Source organism: Argentina silus (genome assembly GCF_951799395.1).
Source record: "Argentina silus genome assembly, chromosome: 13".
Lineage (NCBI taxonomy): Eukaryota > Metazoa > Chordata > Actinopteri > Argentiniformes > Argentinidae > Argentina > Argentina silus.
The window spans coordinates 12,805,354-12,823,931 of record NC_139667.1 but is presented as its reverse complement, the minus strand read 5'-3'; the positions used below and the strand labels follow the sequence as shown (position 1 = coordinate 12,823,931).

The window sequence follows — 18,578 nt, the reverse complement described above, 5'->3', positions numbered from 1 at the left end:
TCACAGGATGAGGTGATTCTATGGAATGCTAGTGGGCATGACTGCCTCCTAATGGTGAGAGAGGAAAGTTTGCAACAAAGTATCAAAGTATCAACATTGCCATAAACGTATCGCTTGAATCGAATCTGGCTTGCAGTGCAGCACACAGGACATAGATAATGAAATATAAAATACACAGAAATGTCATACATGTTTTTATTAAGAGGATGAAGGATGGGGTATCATGGTAGACCAAAACAGGGTATGCAGCCTACATGTGATACTGATGAACCATGACAGCTGAAGTTGCCCGAATGCACACTCAAAGCAGAGCTTAAATAAAGGGCTAAATGTTGATATAAATACCAATGATAAATGCCTATGGGTTAGCAAGGATGTTCCTTTCATAAAGCTGATGTCATGTTAGAATAAACACATTAAGACTGTTGAAACATTGGATTCAGATTTTCAAGAACTAAAAAAAAACTAAAAACAGCATTAAAATATTACATAAAAACATTAAATAAAAGCAGTAATTATAAACATCAAGTGAAGTTGTCATATATGGATCTGTGTTAATATATTGATACAGCTCATGGAGAGTATTCTGTCTCAATTCACTTACATACACTTGATGGAGGTAAGTTACATTGCTATGGACAGCCTATTGCAACTCCTTTCATAGAAAGTGCACCATTGATCAGCAACACTGATTAGATCACTATTAAGTTCAGGTTTAGGATCAAAATGTAAGACTTGAGACCCATAAACTCTTCTGTGGATCAACATGTTATGGACTCTACCTCATAAAATCACAATGTTCATATAACAAAAGTTCTTCAAGCAACAGAATTTGAGAGTTCAAACTGAAAACAGTGATACATGTTTTATGAGACCACCTGGGGATGAGTTAACACAGACATAAACCAGTACTAATGATGAAGAGACCAGTGAGCATTCAAGAATGATAAGAAGTGAAACCAGTAAAACCAACCAAACTGGTGGTGAGATTCCTGAAAGCTTCATAGCACTATGCTCATCCTTCCCCTTCCTGTACTGACTCTACAATAACCTTAGTGCCACAAGGTTTCCAGAAAACTCACCCCTGATTTGTTGGCATTTACTTTAGGCTGTGCTTTCAGAGAAATGTAGATGCCCTTTCCAGATCCTTACTGTCTTCCATACAACATTTAAAAAATTGCTTTATCTCATTCTGGCTGCATATAATGTATTTGTAGTGCATAAACATTCTAGACATTCCAGACCTGTCATTGCTTTGACATTCTGGAACTCTGCTGTACAGGTTTCGTTGACTTGTGGGTAACCTGCATGGGTGTTACAGGACTGAGAGTCAACAACACAACCACAATCACCATCATTATTGACGGATATCAACAGAGGAGCATGCTGCCTGCTACACTTGTACTTGTCTTGATAGTTATTCAGGCAGTCGAAAAAGCCAGGGTTGAAATGCCAATTTAAAATAGAACATCACAACTAACCACCAGACTAGTCAAGCGCAATATGCTTTTGTTAAAATTATGGAAATTTGTAAATTGGCCAATTCAAGATGCAATTTTTATGAATATTATAAGTGAGTGCGCTGTACAGTCCATAGAGTTCTGTTGACATCATCATCATTCTCTGTAATGGAAATATACGTGTTATCCCATGAGAAACCCAGTCCAGTAGCATGCCGTCTGTCTATCAGTCCTTCTACTGTGGTCCTTCTCCATTGTATCCTGTGGGAGCTGCTGCAGAAGCCAGAATATACTGTGGTGGTAGGAGTAGTAGTTAGCTGCGACCACATAGGGGCTTGGGTGTAGTTCACAAGCTGGACTCAAGGGGGAGCTCTTGTACTCTTCTTCGATCAGGCGAACTTCTTCTTGGTGGCAGTGAAGCGCTCCATGTACTGTGGAGGGTAAACAACAATTAGATAGATATCAGGCAAACGTCAGGCCGGAACACTTAATAATAACAGAGATAAGCTTCTTCAATGCTCAAATGAGTTCGGTGTGTGTGGTCCAAATTATGACTGCAATATCAGCCAGGTTGTATTATGGTGGTGGAACTCGGCCTATGTTTGACCAAAGATTATGTTAAGTACAGGGATTATGACTGGGAAATAATACTAGATCTGTCTGAGCCAGAACTTTCTTCACTTGATCCTCCTGTCCGTTTGAAATCTCATTATTGTTGAGCCCACCACTCTAGAGAAACCATCTTTTGTTTCAGCACTGCTGATAAATGCTAAGCACTGTACCTCAACCACAAAAAACAATATTTCAATTACAGATTGAGCCAAATCCTGGAAATCCTGGAAATCACACTTGCGATTCTCCATTAAATATGCTTCTCGTCCTAGGCTTAATCTGGGTCTGGGAAAACCAGCCCAAGTTGTTTAGTAAACAGTAGATTAAGACCGATAAAGGAAGGCGTGACTTACACTCTCTCTAACTCCCTCTAACCTCGGACCGACAGCTATCAATCTGGCATCTCATCAAACAGCAGTTACTCATCAGACAGCCTTCTCAGGTACCCACCTTATCATACCCTTCCAGGTCTCTCATCTGCTTCACCTCGAACAGGTTTCCCTCCACAGAGAGCAGAGAGACGGTGGAGGTGGTGAGGATGGCCACAGGGATGGAGGTCAGCTCCAGACAGTTCTCCTCCAGCCTCAGCACCTTCAGCCTTTGGCAGCTGGCTACGTCTGGAGACACCATTGAAATCTGGAGGGAATGAATGGTTGATCTCATTGTAGCTGTGGCCTTAGGGGAATGTGTCTCGCTTCTCATGTCAAACAAGCAAAAGCTTTCAATTCGTAGACAACATGCAAGACATGATTAGGCCTTCATTACATTACATGACACTGCAGTATGTAAGGGTCTGTCAGACGCGTCCTAAAGAAAAATATACTCAGGAAAAACTACAAATGACAAGGACGATGATGAGAATGTGCATCAGTGGAAAAAGAATGTGCAACCCATGTATACAGCAGTGGGAGGCTGGTGGAGGTAGAAATCGGAGGACGGGCTCATTGTAATGCATGGAATGGAATGAGGAATGGTATCAAACACGTGTTCAACAGAGACCTGGTCCATGACAGCAGCAGAGTGGGATGAAAGCAGACTACAACCCCCTAAGCCTACCTGGTTCTGGTTGAGGTTGATCTCGATGGCCTGGAGGGCAGACACCTCCCCGGGCACGGCCTGGATGTGGTTCTTAGACAGGTCCAGAACATCCAGGTGTCGGAGGGTGCCCAGGCCGGGGGGAAACTCCCTGAACATGTTCCCTGACAGGCTGAGGGTCCGCAGGGCCTTGAGCTGCCCCACCGTGGCTGGCAGCTTTTGGAGCTGGTTACCATTCAAACTCAGGACCTCCAGCTTCTTCAGCTTCCCTATCTCACTGGGGAGACTGGCTGAGAAGACACAAACAAACAAACAAACAAACAAACGCACACATTAACACACACACACACACACACACACGCACACTCTCTCTTAGCTTACACCTAACGCAAAGAGCAAAGAGGTTGAAGCGAACAACTGCACATCAATAACGCACTAAACCTGCACTTCAATTACATAGAAAAGCGAAGAGATCAATAATGTCTCAAACAGTTGCCATATACAGGAACAACAGACTGATACGACATAGCAGATTTGTCAAGGTATAGAAACAGGGGAGACGGAGACACTTACTGAGTTTGTTTCCATTCAAAGTAAGACTCTTCATCTGTAGGAAATTTCCTATGGAGGGCAGAAGCACCTCGATCTTGTTGTTGGACAGATCAACAGTTCGCAGGTTGGCAGTCAACCTCTGGAGCTCCTCAGGGAACTGAAATACAGCAAATCAAAGTGTATTCATCATATACACAGGATACAACCAGGGGTGCAATGAAATGCTGACTGGCAAACTACCTCACAACAATGCAGTGAAAAATCAAAGAAGTAAAAATACAATAATATGATCCAATGTTTGTTTTTATAATGTTTTGCATGGTGGCGCCAAAGGCAAATTTCCGTCCTCGGAGGAGGAACAATAACATTTGATTCTATTTTCTATTTTACGTTTTTAGGATTCTGCTGCAGTACCAAATTAAATGAAGTTCTCGACTATTAGTACATTTTCCACAAGACCCCAACCATAGCCATGTTAATCAGTGTCACAGTATACAGGGAATATTGGACTACAATCACACTGACCATAATCTTGAAGGCCAGACTCAGCCAGGGAAGCAATATAACAACTCCTGAATGCCTTACATGAGGTGAACAAACCGTGATGGCAAGTCATTTAAAATGTCTGTCTCTCTTACCTCTGGGAGGCCCTTCCCTGTCAGCTGAAAGACCCCAGTCTTCTGCGAGGTCTCCAGGTGGGATTTGAGTGCACTGTTCCCCATTGATAATGCTGGTACAGGCTGATGCGGTCCTCCGAGGTGATGGACTTCAACTTGACAGTTATGTTATAGAACTGATGATGTTGTAAGCTGCTTCCTCCTCGCTGGTCCTCAGTGTAACACCTGCAAAAAGGTATCCAGTTTAGAAACACAAATCAATCAGGGCTGTTATCTAACTAACACTAAGCCTGCAAAGGGTCTGAATTTACCATAGTGCCAGCTAATTGCCGAAACATACAGTCCACCCTTCGTTTTAAAGTGACAAGCACCAAGCATGTTGACATATTCAGTTGAAGTTTTTAGCGAGCTAGTTACATTCCCATCGCCCCCGGCCTAATAAATAAGGGTAGCTAACGTTAGCCATATGGGATCCGACCTGTAGCTGACATTCTAACTTGATGAGACAGACCAAGCAGATGGGTGTGGAATTCATTTAGCTCACAACAACTAGCTAGCTAGCACCAGCCCAGCTGGTATTCGTTTGTTTACTTACGTCAAGATGGAAATAGAAGTGCTTCTTTTGCGACGCTTTACGCGAGTGAACAGTTATCACTTGAATACAATCGATAACACCGGGGTTGAAAGACTTGTCGGACCTAAAATCTGACAAGCTTGGACATTGCTAATCCTGCTTCTTTGGTCCAGTCACATACACTATTTGCATCAGTGCGCATGCGTCCTACTGAGCGCTAAACCGTCAGTCCGCTAGGTGGCAGTGAAGAAAAACAGGTGTTGCACTTCCAACAACGTTCTCAGGAAGTAAACAAACCTTTCATTTCCACAGAAGAAGAAGAAGAAGAAGAAGAGTCAAAAACACATCGGCGGGCGAAATTTGAATGAAAAAAGTCATCAAAACATTGGTAGAAAACCGCTTCTTTAGCGTACATTTCACATCGCCTTACCAATTCTTCGTTTTTGAGTGAAAGTGTCTTGTGTGGGATTGGGTAGCAAATTGCTTTTCTTCTTACTATATATATATAAATAATAGTAACGTCGTTAGCTTAAAAATGTAATGCATAGTGTAAGGTTTGTAGTCTAACCCTAACCCATATAGCCACTATTGACACGTTTAACTAGCACAAGCATGAACACTACCTGTCTATTTTCCGGATCAGACGTCATCACCCTGTGAAATGAATCCGTGGGACCTTGCTCCACACTCGGTGACACCTGTTGCAAACGTCCTGGCCAGATGTGTCGTCGCTGGCGTCCTGTCCCAGGTGAGGTTCACTCACGGTCCTCAGTCAATGGTGTTTCACCGAGCTGGTAGATAAGGGGTACATTGGATAGAGGCAGCACCCATGGCTGCATGCACCACCACTTTTAAACTGAATCCAATGATGGCTAATTATTTCCCCCATTGTTTTAGGCAGAGCTTGTCATTGATCCGAGCCCAGGGCTCGTATTCACAAAGAATCTCTGAGTAGGAGCGCTGATGTAGGTTCAGGTCCCCCTTGCCCATATCATCTTATTTATTATGACCTGAGAATCAAAAGTGATCCTAGATCAGCACTCTGAGACATTATCTCAGGACATTCAATAGCAGTCTCTCTTCACAGGAGGCTCTCGACGCTGTCCCCAAAGAACCCTATGTCTTCTCTCCACATCTCCGTGATGCTCAACAGCTGATCTCAATGGAACGGGAGCTTGACACGGTAAGCTTGCCCTATCCACATACTTAGATTGAAGCTCATAAGGCATCAATACAGAGATGTCTGAATGACACCTTGATATGTATTTGTACTTCTTTGTTTTAGATAAACCTAGAGTCGGAGTTGTTGAGGTTGGAGAAAGAAAGTGCAGATGTCACTCACAAGTTCTATCTGAGTAAGTGGGGTTATGCTGTTGCACTGTGGTGTCACTTAACTTGATCATCAAGTTTTATGTTGCTGAATATCCAGAATAACACAACAATTTTGATACACTCGGTATAAATTCACCATCTGTAGCAGGGGAGGCTGGTGGAAATCGGAGGACGGGCTCATTGTAATGCAAGGAATGGAATGAGGGAATTTCATGCATTATAATGAACCTCTCCTCCGAACCTATCCTACATCCTACCAGCCTCCACTGACTTGTAGGGACACACAAGAGATCCTTTGTCATATTACATCTTTATATTAGTAGTTAATGGTTGGGGCGCTTCGTGGCGTAGCACACTAATGCGCATACCACATAATCGCAAGGTTCCTGGTTCGATTCCGACCCTCGACATATCTTGCATGTCATCCATCCCTCCTCTCTCTCACCCATCCTTCCTGTCAATCTCTACTGTCTCTATCCCAATGAAGCAGAAATGCCCTGAAAACATATTTTAAAAAAGTCAATGGTTAAATGGCAGACACAATGTTTCCTGGTCCAGGTCAGAGGTTTACGTCGTTGCAGCAGTTCACCACCCATCTGCAGGACGTGTTACGGGAGCAGAGCAGCCTGCGCCAGAGGCTGATGAAGCCGCTGTGTCAGACCAGCCTGCCCATAGAGGCAGACCTGCACAAGTGAGGGACATTCTCTTTTAGTTTTTTTAACCTTTACCTCAGCCAGGTAGCCTAAGGCTTAGGTCATTGAGAATGAATTATCTTGTGCAATATGGACAGGGGAAAGTTTCCCAAAAGCCTTGTCGATGGAAGATGATTTTTGATCTTTGCCTAGAATGGATTTGGGATGATCTTAGTTAAGAGGATGATTTTAGCGCTACAAAGTTTTATGGAAACTCACCTCTGGTTGGTGAAGAGATTAGGATATATTCTGATTTAGTAGGCTGACCTAGAGGCTGGTGGAGGTAGAGGATGGGCTCATGGAACCGATGAGGAATGGTATCAAACACCATCCTCCGATTCCTACTTCCACAAGCCAAATGCCAAGTGGGATGCAATTGCAAAGCATGCCCATATGTACGACAGGAACAACTTGAAAGGTTTGCAGTAGAGGGATACAGTAGAGGGATTGAAAATACAGTGGTGAGATGTTTTTGGGATAGGGGACTGGGGAGTATGGGCTCATTGTAATGTATCGAACAAAATAAGGAATGGTATCAAACACTCGTGTTTGATATGTTTGACACCATTCCTCATTCCATGCCATGCACTACAATGAGCCCGTCCTCCGATTTCTACCTCCACCAGCCTCCACTGCAGTAGATGGACTAAGTAAGTGAAGATAAATACAGCCTCTATCTTTATAATGTTTTCCTAACATTGTGGTCCTGCTTTATAAGATATGTTGTGGAGGTGATGAAGATGGTCGTTGATTTCATCGAGAACCTGGAGGAGAAGATGAAAACTGTTCGTACCATTCCAACCATGGATGAGTCCATGAGCAATCTGGTGAGTACGATCAAAACCCAAACTCTGGCCTTATCTTTCTCCTTTACGTCTTCGTATCTCGAAATCTTTACCGCCCTTTTTACAAATCAAACATATAAATGGGTCATGACACACATTGTGACATATGTTATACAAGTCTGGTGTTATTATGTTGATCAACATCTCTTTTCTCTCTCTCTCTCTGTTCTCTCTCTCTGCCCCCCCTCACTCTCTCTTGTCTCTCTCTCGCTACAGAACAATGGTCTCGTTCTACTCCTAGCTCAGGTGACGGAGGTGGAGAAACTCTCCAAACAGGTTCTACAGTGGAGCAGCCGGCAGCGCAGCATGCTCAAGGATGCCGCTACCCAGAGAGCAAGCAAGTCCAGCTCCTCAGAGTCCTTTACCATGGAGACGGGCAGCCTACATGAAGACAGGATTATCTGCATATACTAAATGTATTGACAATATGTTTCTAAAATACGGTAAAGGTTGTAAGAGGGAGAACTGTTGTGTTGTAATGTTATGAAAGCACCTATTAGGCTTATTGAATGTTTCCTACAACATATGCCATGTACAAACTACTGTATTACTACTACTACCAATGCAAACATTAATTTCTTAGTCAGCTGATACTGTTGTAAAGTATTTATTTTCTGTTATTTTCAGAGTTCTATGGAATATTCTGGTCCTTTTCCTCGAGTGCTGAACTTTCTACAATGTCACATGATGTGGGTGATTGTTGTTGTTGATCAGGTGAAGAGGATTCTGGGACAGGACTTGACTCTGAAGAGGACTTTAGAATGATGCGAAATGTTATTTTATTAAGTGCATTGTTTTAATCTTGTTGTCAGTTGTAGTCATGGTATATTGTTAAATAAGTTCATGATTATTCTAATCATATTTGTGTTAGCTTTGTTTTTGAATTCACATTCCTTTTCAATAACTGCATTTTGTATTTGTGCAAGTGTAAATAGCATATCTTTGCATAATAAACCAATTTTGCTTATATTACAGAGCACATTTGAAAGTGGTTATTGTGTGGCGTCTCTATGAAAGTAGAGAATACCTCAGTCACTGAAGAATCGCTGGCTAGTGGCAAATGCACTGTGGAGGGGGAATGTTTCAGTTCTAGAAAAGACAATTACCATATGTTCAGAAACGATGTATAAAGTTAGCAGGCTCACTTATACATGCACTACGGCATTAGGTCATTATTTGGCTCTACATTTCATTATTGTCAAGTTCAGTAACTTGTCCAATCCCCTACACAGATTTAAAAGCATGAATTTGTGTACCAGCCCATACTTCCACCAATCCTCTGCTTTTAAATCTGTGTAGGGTACTGGACAAGTATACACTTCAGAGAAAGGATTGAGAATTGGGACACAGGTCAATCTCAGTCAGTAGTAAATTGTAGTCACCTCTGTAGCGTTCCTGCAGCAGCTGTGATATTGGTAGTGTGTCAGATTGGCCTCCATTTCCCAGAAACCTCCTTTGCTGCTTGTACATGCCCTCCAGCTCCTCTATTAGCTGCACCTTGTCAGTGATGATGCGCTTGGTGCACAGCCTCTGGACCTGCAAACCATGGACCCATATTCACAAAGTGTCTCAGACAGTGGAGGCTAGTGGAGGTAGAAATCGGAGGATGGGCTCATTGTAATGCATAGAATAAAATTAGGAATGTCCACCAGCCTCCCCTGGTCTCAGAGTAGAAGTGCTGATCTAGGATCAGGTCCTTACCTGTCCATATAATCTAATTCAAAAGGCAAAACTGAACATATATCAGGACTTCTACTCTGAGACACTGTGTGAATATAGGGCTTTGTTCAGTAGGGAACAACGTTGACTCAATAATATCGTCAGAGGAAGATATGACTTTCTGACATGTAGAGTAAAGAAGAGATCACACATACCTGATCTTTGATCTTATGGACCATGCCCTTGTCACCCTCAAGGCCGTAGCCATGGGTTTTGAGGAGTCCTTCTATATGCCTAAGAGCAGATAAAACACAGGATACAGGTAAACAATACATTAATTACTACATAATCACAACATTTGCATTAGATGTAGATTTGACAGGGCAGCTTTGGGTGGCAGAAGCCACTGCCAAAATATCAAGCTCTTCATCTGTCTAGTCTATTAGGAGGAGAGTCTGGTGGAGGTAAAAGTAATAACAATCCTGCCCCTAGACTTTACAGCTACATCAAGAGAGGCAGGTGGAGGTAGAAATCGGAGGCCTCATTGCAATGCATGGAATGGAATGAGGAATGGTATCAAACACAACATGTTTATTTAAAAAAAAAAAATGTTTTACCTCCACTAGCCTCCTCTGAGCTACATACAGTATGTGCTAGAGTATATTCAACATTCGGCTGTCTGGCTCTAGGAGATGAAGTCTGTTCTGGCTCTCACAAAGAGGTAGTACCTGTGAACCTGAGAGTGTGGCTCCAGTACGAGGCGTTCTTGCAGGAGATGCTGCAGCTCAGGCCCCTTGACTTTGAAGATCTTCAGAGCCTCGCAGGCAGCGATTCGGACCCTGGGGTCCTCCTCGTGATGTAAGGCCCACAGCAGGAGGTCCTGGAGGTTGGCAGTCAGGCAGCCGATCTTGCCTAAAGCTGATACACTAGAGGGCTTTTCACACTGCTTAGCCTAAGGACCTTGGTCAAGGTTTTTTCATGTTTTGTCAGGTCAAAACTCTTCTGTCGGGCTTTTCACACTGCAGTTTCTTAGTTTCTCAGTTTCTATCCTTAGCCAAGGGTTAAAACTGGCCCAGGAATAGCTTACCCTCAATCTACACATACATTTGTTAACCCGGGGTTAAGTGTTATTGAATTCCATTGAAGTTAAGTCTGGTACCTGTTCACACTGGCTATTTTGGCACCAACGTGTTTTGGGGGATTTCTGGGGCGAACCCTGAAAAGTCGGACCTAAGAGCCTGACGAAACGTGACCAAACATTGTCAATTGGAGCGTCTTGAATAAATCGCCGGGGAGCATTACAGAGTTGCGGACATTACTTTTTTTATTTACTTGTTTTTTTCCTGCCCAGCACCTGATAATTGAATGTGCGTATTTTTCACTCTCAGTGAGACAGTAGAAAGGTATGACACAGCACTACAGCAAGCTGTGTATCTAGCTGCATGCACAGTGGTTACGCTGTTTTATTTTCTAAGACATGCTTGAAACCCAATTTTAACATCTAGACTACACTTCGGAATGTTCTTTATGCTTACCATTCATGGCAACAACTTTGACATCGCAAGCTGGGTCGTTCTGCATCAGCTGAATCAGCTGATTCAAGACCTGCAACCAAAGATAAATGTCATTTCCCATCATTCTAAAGTCCTCTTCAGAGTCAAGAGTAAATATATGAAAGTAAACCCAACATAAACACAGTCCTAAACAAAGCTACACTTCCCCTCACCCCTCTCACCATCTTGTCCTTCATCATCAGAGCGGCTGAGGTCAGACAGGCTTGTTTGCGTACGGCCACAAAGTTGTCGTTGAAGCAGCGCAGGAAGGTGGGCAGCAGCTTGGCCGTCATGATCTGTAGCTGGGAGACCAGGACCAGAGCTTCTACCCTCCAGGTCGTCGGACCTTCTTCCAGCTTCACTCTAAAAAGAGAGAATACGAGTTCTGTATTTGTTGGTCAGTTAGAAGGGGTGTGTGCTCCACTCTAAACCCATGCCAGGCATCAAATACATGCACTGGACACACAAGAACGCACGTATGCACGCACGCACACATACCCGCGCACACGCCTACACACACACACACACACACACACACACACACACACACACACACACACACACACACACACAGACACACACACACACACACACACACACACACACACACACACACACACAAACACACACACAGGTTTAACAGTAGGAACAGAGCGTGATCGCCAGCCGACACCTCATTGGTAACCACAGCATCCCAGTCAGTGCCATGATGATACCTGAGCTCGTTGTGGACTTCTCTGGCCATTCCTAGCTTCCCCAGAGTCTGGGCTGCAGCCTGACGTACTCTACCATTCCAGTCATTCCACATCAGGTAGATCAACTTGTTGGTCAGGTCCTACAAAAGACACGTTTAATATGAGTTCATAGTTTATATTCTCATCTAATACCTCTTAGATTAGGCACATCAAATATAGCACAGACACCCGACTCAGCACATTCAGAATTGTGCTGATGATAATTGATGATGATGGGGATGATGATGAAGATGATGGTAGTCACGGTGATGATGATGATGATTAGGAGGAGGAGGAAGAGGACTATAAACAGATACCTTGTTAATAGGGCCTTTCAACTGGGAGATGGTGTTGCAGGCCAAGAGTCTGGTTCTCCAATTGGCACAGTTCAGCTCCTCTGCCAGCAGGGAGCGCACTAGAGTCTAAGAGGGAGAGAGGGCAGATCTGTTATGATGGATTCGCTAAACAGAATGAAATAAGATAGGAATTAATCCATCCACTTACTGAGTTGATCATTTAGGACTGGTTTCTTGGACCTATATTACCTATACCTAGACTAAAAATAATGTTTAAATGGAAAACTCCATTTAAAGTATGATACTGTCCAGGACTAGGCTTAATCTGGCTTTGAGATTAATATGTTAATATTTCATTGGTACTACAATCACATAGTGCATTGTTTGTGGGGATTTAAAGCAGAGAGATGCTTACCGTCTTGCTGCTAATGCTGGCCAGTAGTATAGCGGCCTGCTCCTTGTCTGTGTGAGCCTCGTTGAGGAAGTGCTGTGAGAGAAGTCTCTGTATGACAGCCCTGCTGTGTTCACCTTCCATGGCCAGGCACTGTGCTGCTACCCAGCTGTCTGCTCCCATACCTGCAGAGTCTGGCATAGAGACAGAGACACATCCAGTCTGACACAGAGACAGAACCCTAAGTCTGCAGAGCATGACACAGAGACAGAGACACATTCAGTCTGACACAGAGGCAGAGATGTTAGGTTTGAATTCACAGTGTATGCTCCTTTCCTATGAAGATAGTCCCCTTAGCAATATATTGTTATTATTATTATTATAGTGTTATGGACTTCCAGGGAGTCGTGGACGATATGTTTCTTTGGGGTTTTTGGAATCGATTCATGGAGAATTCCAGAAATGTCCTGCTATAGACAGTGTATTACTCATTACTCAGGACACAGTAAAGACGCTCTGAGCCAACCTTGGTGGAGTGCGTTGCGGAGGATCTGTCGGGCGCGGGCGTCTGCGGTGCCCATGGCGTACTGGCACACGGCGGCTGCCATCTGAACCCTCTTCACTGGGTCATCTAGGGCCTGGAGGAGGAGAGGCTGGAGCTCCTGGGGAACGGGCTGGATGTCCCAAGCACGGCCGTACTGGACTGGGGAAGAAATACACACACACGCACACGCACACGCACACGCACACGTACACACACACACACACACACACACACACACACACACACACACACACACACACACACACTTTGGTTGACTGATTGATTGACAGTTGTCCATATCCTCTGTCTATTGTGCAAAGATACACTCCACCATGACAGGTAGCATATAGCTAGAATATGCGCTAATGATCACCAAGACACATCAGGAAGTTGAGTGACAGGGGCACTTCATTAGGGTAAAGCTCACCGCTCACCAGCGTCTATGGGCCTGGGCTCCTTCCTGGGCCTGTTGACGGCTCCTGAGGCACAGGTGGCTATAGCAGACAGGCGGAGGTGGTAGTGCAGGTCTGTCAGGGCTTTCTTCAACCCCTCGATCGTCACACTCTGCCAGGTGGTCTCTGGGACACAACAGGGTCAGGGTCAAACATAGTATGAGAATGTCTGTTCTACTCATTCTAAATTCTATGGGGTCAACTCAACAGCCTCTTCAAGATGATGGATAAACTGAAGTGAATCTAAAGAGCTGATTGTCTCCTATATTGTAGCAATACACATTATCTATGGAGTACAGTATGTCTGGGCCAGTGGAGGCTGGTGGAGGTAGAAATCGGAGGAGGCTCATTGTAACGCATGGAATGGAATGAGGATTTCTACCTCCACTAGCCTCCCCTGATGTGGGCATACTAATAATCATATCTTAAGTTGGCTCACAAAGCACATATAGATCTGGGACTGGGATAAATAGTCATATTATCAGAGCCTACAATTTGTCACTGGAAATAAATGACAAAAGACAAAGTTGACACCTGAGCCTTGTCATTATATGATAATCAGACACACCACTCGAATTTACACTACAGTGCTGGACTGAGCTGAGCCGAGCAGAGCAGCAGAAAACATCATTGTGATTTTTGTGCAATTCTCTCTGTCTGGATGTTTCTTTTATCTTATTCCCTGATGCCATACACCTTGTTCCTACAGGGCTCTTATGTAAAAGAGACGCAGGTGTCAGTCAGATCTCCCTGTTTTAATAAAGGATAAATAAAAACATTTAAAAAAATCAGAGCGTGCATATTTTGGTTGTGTGTAAAGGCCCCCTGGGTTTTGAGTTGGCCCATAGTGTGTAAAGGCCCCTTGGGTTTGGGGTTGGCCCTGTAGTGTGTAAAGGCCCCCTGGGTTTTGGGTTGGTTGGCCCCATAGTCTGTAAAGGCCCTCAGAGACCTACTGATCTTCCAGGCGCTCCTCCACTCCTCCACGGCGTAGCGCAGGGAGGAGAGCTCGGCCATGGGGTTGTAGAGGAGCTGCTGCCTGGGCACCTCTGTGTCCTGACCGCTGTAGTCTGGAGGTCTCAGACCCACCTCTGTGGTGTAGTCAGCTGAGGTAGGCAGGCCCACCCACCGACGGATACCCTTCTCCACCCTCTTCATCCCTATCAAGGGGGGGGGGGTATAGATTAGTAAAACTGTGTTTTTTTTTGTCTGTTTTAGGTTTACTAGTCAATCCAGAATTATGTATCGATTTATTTAACCTTTATCTGTTTTTCAAGAAAGACCTGGTGAAATGATGCCCTACCGCCTATACCCTACGCAATATCTGATATGACAGGATTTGTTAGGTATAGAATAGATGACAATAGCTCCATCTGGGCCTCTGATAGGCTAGGTAAAAATGATGATTCCACCAATCCAGTCCTCTCAGATCTCCACATGTGAACATAGGGGCAGTAGGAGCTTGATTTGTGGTTTGGATCAACACAGAATTAAAACAACAACAATGTTAATATGATCTGTGGGGATCAAGTCTTGAGATCCTTACCTTTCTGTGTGTCTGAGTATGGGGCCGTTGCTGAGTCTTTACTCCATTTCTCTGGTCCGCAGGGGAACAACTCCTGAAGGTTCTTCTGGTACTCTGACATGTTGTCCATGATAATGCGGTCATGGTTCCGTGGGTCACGCTGGTGGACCTGTTTGGCTATTCCTATACAGTACCATGAAAAGTGAATGACACTGAATGATGAAATTCTAGTACTCATACACTATACTAGTACAATTCCTATTCATATTCTAGTTTAAGTGATATTATATTTTGTAAAATGTCAGACATGATTTCCCCATAATAAGTTGTTTAGATTTCCTAAAGTGTCAGTCATGGTCTGAAAGAATGGAGGATGTCTTGTGTAACAGTAGAAGATATGATCCATGCCTTTGAAATCAAATCAAATCCAAATCTGAGGTAAAACTGATCTATAAAGCAACATGAATGATATTGCTGAATAGTACAGTATCTATAACTTTGCTGTATTGTTCTTGTGTATTTGAGGGGGAGGTAGCACAGTACCAGAGAAGAGCTCCTGTTCAAAGTTGTTCTCAGTGTGGAGAACATGGCTGCCGGCGCGTGGGTTCAGGCTGTCCTGAAGCCGGGGGGGTTGGGGGGTCTCGATGTGTTTAACCGCCACAATGTTGGCTGTCTGGTTCAGAACCCCTGGTTCATCTGTACACGCAGGGGGGAGAGAGTAGCCCTGCACCCTGGAGCAGTAGACATCAACTTAATATAATTATTATTGGTTATTGATTATTAATATGACATGATATCATGATATTATTTATTCTTCCTGTAAAGTGTGTTGCAATGCATTTGTGTATGAAATGTGCTATATCAATAAAGTTTGATTTGATTATGATGATTCCATTCATTTACTAAGAACTGACTGGGGATTGGGGATAATTCAACATTAGATTGAGAGGAGGCTTGTGGAGGTGGAAATTGGAGGACGGGCTAATTGTAATGCATGAAATGGGATGGGTTAGGGTTTGATACCATTCCTCATTCCATTCTATACATGAATAACAATGAGCCTGTCCTCCGATTTCTTCCTCCACCAGCCTCTCCTGATTAGGATGACTCCTGTCTCCTTGCCTGTAGTAAACAGGTAGAGGTGTCTCCGCCCTGCTGCTCTGCAGAACCCTCTGCTTGGCCGTCTGCTTGCAGAGGTTCTGGTAACTGCAGAAGTCCTCCTCACACATGGGTTCCTCATTGACCAGGTCCGTGGCGCTGGCCGACCCGTACTGGTCCCTCAGCAGGGACTGTAGTCGGGTCTTGTTCTGGCACTGGTTGGGTATCTGTTGAGTCACAATCCACTGAGCCGTGGTCTTGGTCAGCTTTTTCAGTACAAACTCATCCCAGTGGCAGCTCTTGGACCGGTCCTCCCTGCCTCCTGCGGACGCCTCCTTCAAGCAGCTGTAGACATTAGGAACCCCTCGTAGTCCTGTCCTCTTAAAAGAGTCCAACAGGCCCCCCTGCTGGCCGGGGAGAGTAAAGGATTCTTTGGCAGTCAAGGGGGTAGTTTGGGATACCTGTAACGCTGGGAGTGGAGAGGGAGGGCCTCTAGGACCTCTGCTATTCTCTGCATGGTCCTGTGGGGGACATTTATAAGACCTTCTCCTTGTGCTCTTTGTCCTGGTGCTTGGTGCTAGAGGTCCAGAAGCATTGAAGAGCCAATGGAAGTCGGCTTGACTGTAGGAGATGCTCTCTGAGCCCATCTCACATACAACATCCTTGGAGAAAGTGAGGCCGCAGGTGGCATTGTTGAGCAGCTGTCTGTAGAGCCGCTGGCCTCTCAGGTTCTGAAGGCAGCTCACCTTCGATTTGGTGCGTTTCATCGAATCCATGTAGGCTACTAGCTACCCTATCCTCTTGGGGAGCAAGCCATTCATCTGAAGAAAAAAATAAATAAACGGATTTGGTAAGATATTTGTGGGTTTAGCCCACATACACAGGAGCCTATAAAATCCCTTAAAAGTAGCCTATTGAGATGATTAAAGATAGCCTGGAGTCTAGACTTTCTCTTTCTGGTGTTCTACTGCAGCCAGTCTGCTCAATGAATCCCTGAAAGTAGTATGGGAATTAAGGTACCTGGTGTTCTCACACAGAAAGTAGGGCAATTCTATATCTCCAATAGTTTTTCCTACTAAATCTTTCATAGTAGCCCTATAGGCTACTGTAAATGTTTAGAATGTTTAAATAAATCATAGCTACTTACTAGACTAGACTTTTGTTGTATGTCTCCGTGAACCTGTGGTAGAGAGAATCCGGTAGAGAGAATCCGTTGTCATGGCAACTAAGGCGAAGTCCGGGCTCTCAGCTGGCTGTTTTTGCGCGAAAGGGAGAGGGAGATACATTTGCTACAAAGATGTAGCTAACAACGAACAGGTGAATCTACAAAGTAATTGCGACATTATTATATGTATATTATACTATACCTGCCCCTTGTTACAACTTATGGATAGAAATAGTAACCGTTGCCAACGGGTTGTGTGGCTATGACTAACCTTGACGACTGCAGGTGTTTCCCACCTGTTCACCTCACCTGAGGTGTGTGTCTGTTCAATAAATCGTTCCTGCAAGTATGTATTGCAAATGCAATTTATACAACATCTATTTTTACATATTATTGAAGTATTTTTCATGGTGGAGAATAGACAGAACACCATACAATGTTATTAGATGTCTCTTTTATTAACAGTCACTGCCATTTATAACAGCACAGTTCACCTAACATTAGGACATTATTGCTCTCTGACTCTGTATGCTGATACATATCATCAATCTTTTTTTTTATTCATCAATCTCCATAATTAATCCAACTTCAGTTCAATAAAGCCGATCTTCCATTCAATGCTATGACTATATTCTGTCAAAATGGGAAATAAGATATTTGAAAATGCTTTGGTTGTTGACTCACATAGACTATAACTTTGGTAACAATATTACAATCGTAGCTTTATGTCAACATGCACCTCCTGTATGCAGACCCAAGTTTAGCTACTGAACCTGAAAAAGAAATTTTTGCTGCAACCCAATATCAGTTAATTCAACAATCCAAACACTCACAGAAACATCAATTTTGTTGCTGTTTTTGCATTTTAAAGTACATTGAAAGGGGAATTATTGGACAGCAGATGGGGTGAAGAGATGAGAAAACTGAGTTCTTCAAGATTCAAGGATCAAATTAAACAGAGCCAGAGATCAGTGACTTTGGTATATTCTTAAAAGGATTATTCATGCTGCGATGAAATGATGAGGGCATTCTGAAATACTGGTAATAGTTTGAAACAACAGTGAAAGCAATAACAAATTGTATCTTCCCTTTTTGCCACAATTCCAATAGCTTCCATCCAAATGGGCCAGAATAAAATCATTTTTTGAACCCATTTACGTGTATATTGTATTAAGACAACTTAAAAGGCAGTCATTTACATTGTTAATGCTGTATAGATAGATAGATAGATAGATAGGTACTTTATTGATCCCCGAGGGGAAATTAAGGCGTTACAGCAGCTCACATCACAAACAACAACAAAATAAAGTGACAATAGAATAATAGAATAAAATAGACATCTGAAACATTATATACAGTAAGAATAGTCCAGTATGATTTAACATCCCCCAGCCTGACTCTGATCACCCCGATCGAGCCAGCCGGAGGAGGAGTTGAACAGTCTT

The 18,578-nt window shown here is 43.6% G+C and overlaps 3 protein-coding genes across 6 annotated transcripts; 1 reads left to right on the top strand and 2 right to left on the bottom strand.

Annotated features, from left to right (window-relative positions):
* Positions 1–194: 194 nt before the first annotated feature.
* Positions 195–5,010, bottom strand: lrrc57 (leucine rich repeat containing 57). Its single transcript, XM_083683738.1, has 6 exons — positions 4,872–5,010; positions 4,298–4,501; positions 3,681–3,816; positions 3,129–3,397; positions 2,523–2,708; positions 195–1,891 (listed from the first exon to the last, which is right to left on the bottom strand). The coding sequence occupies exons 2-6, from the start codon at positions 4,379–4,381 to the stop codon at positions 1,850–1,852; spliced, it is 717 nt and encodes a 238-aa protein (XP_083539864.1). The 5' UTR covers positions 4,382–4,501; positions 4,872–5,010; the 3' UTR covers positions 195–1,849.
* A 133-nt stretch (positions 5,011–5,143) lies between these two features.
* On the top strand, positions 5,144–8,677 carry haus2 (HAUS augmin like complex subunit 2). Of its 4 annotated transcripts, none has more exons than XM_083683734.1 (8): positions 5,144–5,238; positions 5,494–5,598; positions 5,938–6,033; positions 6,136–6,205; positions 6,741–6,873; positions 7,593–7,701; positions 7,936–8,135; positions 8,347–8,677. In XM_083683734.1, the coding sequence occupies exons 1-7, from the start codon at positions 5,215–5,217 to the stop codon at positions 8,131–8,133; spliced, it is 735 nt and encodes a 244-aa protein (XP_083539860.1). In that variant the 5' UTR covers positions 5,144–5,214; the 3' UTR covers positions 8,134–8,135; positions 8,347–8,677. The 4 variants fall into 4 exon arrangements, with proteins under 4 accessions (XP_083539860.1, XP_083539861.1, XP_083539859.1 ...); XM_083683735.1 differs by having other exon boundaries at positions 7,936–8,162; XM_083683733.1 differs by having other exon boundaries at positions 7,936–8,677.
* Positions 8,678–8,683: 6 nt separating this feature from the next.
* heatr4 (HEAT repeat containing 4) lies at positions 8,684–16,744 on the bottom strand (the record flags this gene model as incomplete). Its single annotated transcript, XM_083683546.1, has 15 exons — positions 8,684–8,808; positions 9,102–9,255; positions 9,594–9,672; positions 10,107–10,296; positions 10,914–10,983; positions 11,114–11,294; positions 11,648–11,766; positions 11,983–12,087; positions 12,377–12,546; positions 12,879–13,055; positions 13,331–13,474; positions 14,302–14,568; positions 14,892–15,053; positions 15,414–15,601; positions 15,993–16,744. 15 exons carry the CDS (start codon positions 16,742–16,744, stop codon positions 8,684–8,686), a joined length of 2,883 nt encoding a protein of 960 aa, XP_083539672.1.
* Positions 16,745–18,578: the final 1,834 nt, after the last annotated feature.

Bases quoted from the DNA above. Each gene is read 5' to 3' on its own strand.
- haus2 (XM_083683734.1), top strand. From the start codon at position 5,215: ATGAAAAAAGTCATCAAAACATTG. The intron at 6,206-6,740 runs GTAAGTGGGGTT...TTCCTGGTCCAG, and splicing joins CACTCACAAGTTCTATCTGA to GTCAGAGGTTTACGTCGTTG. The intron at 7,702-7,935 runs GTGAGTACGATC...CTCTCGCTACAG, and splicing joins ATGAGTCCATGAGCAATCTG to AACAATGGTCTCGTTCTACT.
- lrrc57 (XM_083683738.1), bottom strand. From the start codon at position 4,381: ATGGGGAACAGTGCACTCAAATCCCACCTGGAGACCTCGCAGAAGACT. The intron at 3,817-4,297 runs GTAAGAGAGACA...GCTGTATTTCAG, and splicing joins CAGGGAAGGGCCTCCCAGAG to TTCCCTGAGGAGCTCCAGAG. The intron at 2,709-3,128 runs GTAGGCTTAGGG...CATTCCCTCCAG, and splicing joins TCAACCTCAACCAGAACCAG to ATTTCAATGGTGTCTCCAGA.